The sequence below is a fragment of the Trachymyrmex septentrionalis genome, unplaced genomic scaffold (genome assembly GCF_001594115.1).
Source record: "Trachymyrmex septentrionalis isolate Tsep2-gDNA-1 unplaced genomic scaffold, Tsep1.0 scaffold2, whole genome shotgun sequence".
Taxonomy (NCBI): domain Eukaryota; kingdom Metazoa; phylum Arthropoda; class Insecta; order Hymenoptera; family Formicidae; genus Trachymyrmex; species Trachymyrmex septentrionalis.
This window is the reverse complement of record NW_017305179.1, coordinates 1,745,129-1,753,686: the sequence shown is the minus strand read 5'-3', so window position 1 is coordinate 1,753,686 and position 8,558 is coordinate 1,745,129. Positions and strand designations below refer to the sequence as shown.

Here is an 8,558-nt window from a genome sequence, read left to right as displayed (position 1 = left end):
CACTGTTTCACCTCACTTCAAAAGCTGCTGATTGACAAAACAGATTTTGGAACACGTTGAGTTTACGGTTACATTCATTTACTGTTAACAAAATAAATTACTGTTATAAACTTCGTCATGGATGAGGAAAAAAGGTACGATATTGTTGAAATGGAAGCGAGAATGTATGCACCTCTGGAGTGGGATTCACCGGCGATATGCAAAATCCAAGATCTCAAGGAAGCGCATTACGACGAAGCTCTGCGTTTGATAAAAGTTCAGCAGCGAGAAAAACCTAGAGAGAACAACATGCTCCCATTGAATAGTTCAACGCCAATTAATTATATATTTTGATCGTACGAAAATGAAGTTTTTTTTCGACTTTCCTTATTCTGCGTTTTTCTACTCTTCTTATCCGCCAAATATTTTTTCCACAAAATTCGGTTAGAAAATCACAGTTATCTCATTTATCGCTCGCATGTTATTATCACGTAATTACTGAAATTTGAGAAAATGCATTATTTCAGAGAATTCTCGTAAGATATCAACAGAAGTCAAATTATCTGCCGACCGACGTACTGAATTTTTGACCATATTGTTTCCTTACTATTTATAGAGGCAGGAATCAATAAATAAGAAGATCTTAGAACTTTAATCCAGGCTCAGATATCAAATAAATGACTGATTTCATTCTCATATTGGCTCTCACTCTCTAACAATAATTTCATTGAAATTATAGAATAATAGAAAATAAAAGGTTCATTCATTTCTAGCAAATGTAATAATAAAGATTATTGACTCTCTCGCAGCATCATTTTTTTCGGGAGGAACCGATGTGCAAAACAATCGCCTTGTTGCAAGATGAGACGTCCGTCAAGACATACTTAGATCTTATAAGAATATGGATGAAAGACACTACCAGTTTGGTTGCGCTTAGTCTGACATCTGGACGAGTCATTGGAGTTGCTGTTACTCGAATCAATAGCAATTCAGAAAAAAGCGACATATATAATCGAGTACTAGTACGTGAGGTTTTGTTCTAATTTTAACTCTAATTCTTGTTTAATTTTTTATTTGGGTTCAACTAACTCTTCATTTTTTTCTAAAATTGCAAAAAGATAAAGAATAAGTTGAATCGAGATAAAGTTAATCTATGTATATTGGGTTCAAGAAACGGGCACAAGATTTCAATGTAATAAGAATACCAAATAATTAACACTCTTGTGTGTTAACATTATTATTACATTACATTATAATTAAAAACATTATTTTTTTATGTGTAAATGGAAAAACCGAAGGAAGTATCCACTGCTTAGATGGTCTTTTAAGGTTCTATAATATTATTTATATATATATAAGACTTTAAATAAGATTATAGAACTATGAGCAGCATTCTAAGATAAGTTTCTTAAGATCAGCTGAGATAAGTCGAATTAATGATATAACAAAAAATTCGATTGGTTTAGAATTTTGAAGGAGATGCACTAGAGAAAATTATGGGCCTGATCAATGCTCTGATAAAACGATCGAACGTGTACGAAGAATTCGATTGCGACATATATCTTCGAATCCACGTTCTCTGCGTTCATCCGTCTTACCAGCAAAAAGGCGTCGCCACGGCCCTATTGAAGGTTTGCATCCAAGTTGCGTCCAAATTGGACATATCGGCTGTAGGTGTCGTCTTCACATCGGGCTTGAGCCAGTCGTTAGCCTTGAAGCTGGGCTTTCGTCTTATTGCAGAAATTCGTTACAGTCGCTGGGTCGTCGAAGACAGGGTCGTGTTCGACGATACCGGCAAGGGGAATTACTCGGTCGCTTTTATGGGAATACAAACACCTCGCGAGTAGTGTTACATATAAATCACAGCAAAAGAGTATATACTTTTTTTTTTTTTAAAAAAGATCGAGAACGGAAGGAGAAATTGTTAGTAATAATAGTAATTGTTTTATGCATTAAAGCTATTAAATAAAATAAAATTTTTAGAATATAAATTTATTGACAATTCTTATCAATATGATTTTACAAATGTAAAATTTTAATTAATGACCAAATTCGACGATCTCAAACGGAGTATATACATATATGTATTTAAAAAAGTATGGCTGGTAACTCTAGTCGCGCGGAGTGAGAAATAAAGATCTCGACATGTATCGTGTGTCGATGTGTTACACCGTGTACAGATACGAAGCTACGAATGACGACCGTAATGTTTCCAACGATAGATTAAATTCGTCTCTTCACTTTGAAAAGATACACCAATTTGAAAAATGTATTGTTATTCCAACTACAGCTTGTACTTTTATAATACTAAAAAAAACCAATGTATCCATCGCGGCAAACTTTGCCACTTGAAAACGAACAATTTTGCTAAAGCATTAAAAAATTTAGCTAGATAAGGGTCTAAAAATAATATTGATTTTTTTTTTAGAACAAAATAATTATGTAGAATACTTAAACTGATTAGAATATTAAGATGTTTTTGTCATCAACGCTCAAACATTTTACATAATCATTTTGATGGTTCAATACGATTATTTTCAAATTTGTATCTAACTATAAATTTCGTATTTAATTATAAATTGTAATTTGTATCTAATTATGAATTCTTCATTAAAAAGATCATAGCAAAATTGTTTTCTTTTTCTATAGATGAAGCACCTGTAGATATTGAAAAAAGATAGAAAGATGGAGAAATTTCTGTTCGGTTACTGAATAATACTTAATAAACGGTAACATTTATCTCCATCAATCAAATCAGAGAAGAAAGATCGTTCGAAAAAGAGATTTGTTAACATTTTGATCGACTGTAAATGTAACGTTTAAACGAATGAAAACTTCGGCGGTTCGGCGGCAGGGTTCGTTGGCGCGGCGGCACGAGCGGCGGGGTTCCGTAAGTTCCTTCCGTTCGAACTTGGTGGATATGCGCGCGCGCGAATGGCGACATGCGCAGAAGGCCGTCGCGGCGGCAGCGGTTAGAGCGGCGGCGGCGGCGGCGGCGGCGACGGTGGGCCGGGCGGGTGCCGGCAGTCAGTGCATGACGGCCTGAGGTTTGTATCGATATCGTATCTCCGCGCACGGTCCGCTCGCTCGCGACAGGGAAAGGGAGAAAGAGAGACAGAGACGGTTCCCGGGGGCCGCGCGACTCCGTGACGTTACTACGACGCGAGCGGATCGTTCGTCGCGCGTCGTTCCCGAATCCCGCGTATACTCCGAAATTTCTCGGCTACGAAATTCGCGCCGTAAAAGGGAGGCACGGACGCGCAGTGCGTGACGAAGAAGGTGTGTGACGGTAATCGTCGAATTTACGCCGCCAGACGGATTCGGCGGAGCCTACACACCGGCGGTGAGAGGAGAGACGTGAGAGAAGGCGGGAGGGTGGAGAGGACGGAAGTGCGCGACGAGTCATCCCGGTGAGTAACGTGGATTTCATTTTCGGTAATTCAGACTCAACGCGAGAATTCACGAGGCGGCTAACCTTCTGACGCGTCGACGTCGGGATTTCGCGCGGCCTCGTGAACTTTTCCGAAGAGTGCAGTTCGCTTGCGAAAGGAGCGAGTCGCGATCGATGAACGATTACGCTTAATGTGAATTAATAGGTCTTTTGAATCGTTTGAACTTTCCAAAAATTTATATATATATATATATATGTGTGTGTGTGTGTGTGTGTGTGTGTGTGTGTGTGTGTGTGTGTGTGTGTGTGTGTGTGTATGTGTGTTTTTATTTCTCTATTATTTTATTTATAGGTAATATCTCATTATTTAGATTTAACAGTTAATTCCAAATTATTAATATTTAGATTTTTAATATATTAAATGTAGAAATTATTATGTTCGATTGAGGATTTAAAAGGAAATAAATATATATTTGGATATTGAAAAGAGAGAAGCGAAGATGCTGAGTGCAAAAAGTACAGACAACGCAAACAGACTTATTATTACTTTCTTTATTTTACGCTCGCTTCGATTTTGTGATAAAGACAGAGAGAGAGAGAGGCGACTTTCTTAATATATTTCGTTTCCAAACGCTTAAAGGTATTTCGAAGATTAGGATGAAGTAAAGAAATACTTGTGTTATCGAACAAATATTGAAAATAATATATAAAATTATCTGTATCGACGAAAATAGATAAATAGATTAAATGAATGTTTATTATATACACAGAATGTTCTAAGAAATATTTAAGGATAGATTTCTGGAATCATTCTTAGACGAAAATTCTAATGTTGAAATGTCGAGGCTGTAATAGGTTTTGAATTATAAGCATTTAAAGTTAGCGAATTATATCGCCTCAAAATTGTACGTTTACGTGTGGTAGAACACAAAGTACTAAAAGCAAAAGCTATTATCGGCTCTTTTTATATATCGATATAGATTATGTATGTGAAGGTAAAGTTAATTATAATTATTGATATTTATTATGTGAAAAATATTCTTTCTTGATATTTTGATATTAGGATTTTTTTTTGTTTCCAAATGATTTCAGGAATCTCCTCTTAAGCGTTGTTACGATCTTTACAGGATCCTGCATAAAGCCATGACAAATTAAAAATAGAATTTAAATTAAAAAAAATTATGTTTAAGGATTATGTTTAAGGGGAAAAATATTTAGGGTGCTGTTTAATAAAAAATTCGTCCAATAAAATGACTAATTGAATTACGTAATTGCAGAAAAGGAATGTAACATTTTACTGGTAACTGATTCTTTTCTGCAGAATTTGCTTTATTGGTAATCTGTATTTAATGTGTGGGTAAAAAGGTTCAGTTAAGAAATCACAAAAGAACATGAAAGAAAATGAATTCAGCATTTCAAAGAACGTATACCATATTCTGATTGTGAAATATATTTGATCTCATGTAGAAAGGAGATAAAGTAATATTTAATAAGAGAACGCGTTATGGTCTGTAATTTTATTATTAAGTAAAGAGGAAATTTCATATGAGCATAATGAAATCGTAAGACTTTGCATTGCACGTTTAGTCTGTTTATCATTGCGAAGAAATCGCGGAGTTTCTCATCTCTCGTCTCGAGTGACAGTCGCGCGTGCCTCTGATTATAATGAGAGATGCTCATATCTTCAACCTCTTCGTAGAATAGAATTTTGTCACGCGTCGCGACTCTCATGATTTTCGGAAGATCACATAATAACAACTTACCTCCTTTTACGAAGGAAAGGAAGAAAAAAAAATCGAATTTCGATATATCCGAAATCTAAAACGACAGCATGGTTGGCAATTAATGGTACGTTATTTTCTATCGAGAGAAGACACGAGAGCTCTTGAATCGCGATATTTCGGAACAGCAATTATTTCACGGGACCATTTTGCGCGATGACGTCTCTTCGTTAGTCAATTTCCATCGGACATCCTTGGAACACGAGGGTCAATGAGCGACACGCTTGCTCGACACGATGTTTAACGATCTGGAAAATGCTTGGAGGGGATCGACTTGCAAGGCGACAGCCTGTGGAGTGTATCTATGACTATATGTCTTTATTTCATCATTAACTTCTTTATAATCGTAACAGAAACTGTCTCAACTCAATATACAACCTAGAGCCGAATGACGATTTAATACAACTAATTCTTTACTCTTTCTATTTCTTTTTTATTCGTGTTTTGTAACAAAAGGTCGTTGAACTTTAAATAAGCGATTAATAAAAAATTAAACCTCGGTTTTTCTGTGGTATTGAGTGAGCTGTATTTAATGTTGAAAATTGAAGCAAAGATTAATTCGAGCTAAACCGCGTGATTTTAGTATTTCAACAAATTTTTTTATTTTACATAGAAAATTGGTGTTAAATTTAACATTTTTTACATATTCCAAACGGTCCACTCCAATTTTTGTGTTGAATTAATCAACACAAGATAAACATGTTAAAAAATAGCACAAATGTTATGTGTAAAAAATAAATGCAAAAACATGATACTGACACAATTTCTGACGCAATCATATTTCTTTATTAAAATTAACATTTATAATACGTTAACACATTTTATTCATTTACCTTAGAATTTTTGTGTTTAAAAAACGCTATTTTTCTGTCATTCACTTACTCATAAATTGTGTAAATTATTTTAACACTAAGAAATTTTGAAAGTCAATTTAACATAAAAAAAATCCTATGCTAAATCAACACTCAGACGTACTAAAAGTTCGACATAAAATTTTAACGACGACTCGAGTGGACTGTTTCTAATAAAAATGCAAAATACTTTATACTGCACTTTGCTGGAACATTTTAGAATAGAAATTAAAGCGTCAAGGTCTAAGTAAAATCACATGTTGGTATTGTGAAATACTGCGTTTGTTTCTTTATCAATCTATGACCGCGATTTCCTCGCGTTGTCGCGTTTAGTCAATCGGGCATGAAGGTTAATCCTAAATGGACAAGGCTAACTTTGACATTGCCGCGACATGTGCGGCCGACGTGCGCGATACGTGTACAGAAGTCGATGTACGGGAAAGGTATGCCGAGCTGGTTTGAAGTAACGAGATAATCCGGGCGCCGCGGCGCCGAGAGTTACGAAATCGTTTGAGCGAGCGATCCGCGGAAGGTTCAAGCGACTGGAAAAACAAAAAAAAATGTCGATCACAGAGAATAAAATTTTACGAATACGCGAGCATTTTCACAACTACTTTGTAAGACTCGCAAATTAGAGCGCACACGTTTCTGCATTTGATTTCGCAAACATATAGAACAACGTTAATGTACTCTTATTTTAACGTTACATAAATATTGAAGTATTAAATCGTTCAATATTCGTGTACATTAACTTCATGAAGAATTCATTTAATGAAGAGATATTCCTGAATGTACATATTTGAGTAGTTTTTAGATATTTATGCATTTGACAATATAATTGATTATCATATAATGACATATATCTAATCTCATATATTAATAAATTATTCTTTCGAAGTGTCAACGTAAAATTATAGTACCTCGATAAAATACTTTTTAATATGAAGGATTAGGTGAAAAATTTATTTCAACTCCAGGTTCATATCGGAGTTTAACGTAAATCGTCGATCCGGAAGTCGTTCCCTTCATTGCTAAACGCTTCTTATCGGGAACCATTAGATATACCGAGTTTGAGCTTGGAAACGGTAACCGGTGGGAGAATCTTCGTTGCCGATTACGGTCGTACCGGAAGCGGAAAGTCGCTACCGAGGTACGACCATGCGTTGTCGATGAGACTTTCGCGAAGAGATTGCGCGTTCGTGCACGGCATGGAGCATTCGCGCTAATGATAATGATAATCATATTAATGACGATAACACTGGGCGGGTTCGTAACAATCGTGCAAAACAACGCGATTTCGAAATGGACTTTAATACGGCTCTATTTCAATATTATTGCATGGTTTACCACTATTCGATAATGCATTGAGACGTTTAGCCCTTTATTTAACCTCCATCCATAATGAAATATAATTATTGTGTGATTAGTTTGTCCGATGAATGTTTTGAAACTAGTTTTGGGAAAATTAAAAATTTTTTTTTTTTATAAGATTGAATGTTTAAATCCTTTTATGTTTATTAAAATTAAAGTGCCGATTTTGAAATGTACACATTAATTTTATCAATAAATGAGTATCATTGGTAGCAATACATTTTATAAGACGTTAACGTGTAATAACTCGAGCAGTGTCATTTTTAAGGTGTGATTGAGAGTTAATTTCACATGGCAAATCGCATGTGTTCTCTCACGCTACAAGAGAGAGAGAAAGAGAGAGAGAGAGAGAGAGAGAGAGAACAGTAGCGTATTTATGTGCATCAAGTAGCGTATTTATGAGAATACTCTCGCGTCAAGTACAGTCGAGCAATGAGTTTACGAAAGTCAACGATAAACTGACAAGTAACGTAGTTGAATGCCCCGATTCCTCATTCTTGTTTTATCGTCTCGCCGATAGATATTTTCAAGAAACATTTCCTACTTGTTTGATAAGGAAAGTTGCTGACTTGTTATTACTTGATATCTCATTAATTTCTAACGGCTAAGAACATGAAATAATTTTCATGCACAAGGAGAACTTGTACGTAAAAATACTTTTAATGTTTAACTTCTATGTCTTTCGTTTAAAGATATGCAAATTTAAATTTTTTGTAAAGATAAGGATCTTAATTACGAGTTAAATTACGAGAATTTTATTATTTTCAATATTTGCAATTTTGACGTTTAATGTATGATCAGTTCTTGAAAGAGGATCGTATATTACGTACTAGTAATTTTTTAGTTGCATATCACTCGAGTGTCTGTTGAGTCGAGAAAAATTATATATCTTTCAAGTACATATTTCAAGGATGACGTGAGAAAAAATTATGTTTAATGATTTAAATGTAAGAGGGCTTATAACCGTTCAGGTACACATTCATTTATAACAAATATTTTATTGCGATTGTTTGGCCTTGACGTCACAACACGGGCTTTTTTATCTACACACGGCCGCCTTTTAATATAATTTAAATGCTCAGTTGAATAAAACAATTATTCACGCAAAAAAATAAATTTTTAAATAATTATCACATATCGTTCAGTATGTTTTATATTTTAAATGATATTTTTCGGAGCAATAAT

General features: G+C 34.8%; 2 protein-coding genes across 3 annotated transcripts in view; both read left to right on the top strand.

The window, feature by feature from the left end:
- Positions 1-31: 31 nt before the first annotated feature.
- Positions 32-1,891, top strand: LOC108747392. The gene is made up of 3 exons (XM_018484816.1): positions 32-255; positions 789-1,001; positions 1,446-1,891. The coding sequence occupies exons 1-3, from the start codon at positions 118-120 to the stop codon at positions 1,824-1,826; spliced, it is 732 nt and encodes a 243-aa protein (XP_018340318.1). The 5' UTR covers positions 32-117; the 3' UTR covers positions 1,827-1,891.
- Positions 1,892-2,978: 1,087 nt separating this feature from the next.
- The window catches only part of LOC108747503 (amyloid beta A4 precursor protein-binding family B member 1-interacting protein-like), a 128,631-nt gene continuing 123,051 nt past the window's right edge, over positions 2,979-8,558 (top strand). For both annotated transcript variants that reach the window (XM_018485028.1, XM_018485029.1), the window contains exon 1: positions 2,979-3,389. The gene's annotated coding sequence lies outside the window, so the exon portion shown is untranslated. The remainder of the gene's footprint in view (positions 3,390-8,558) is intronic.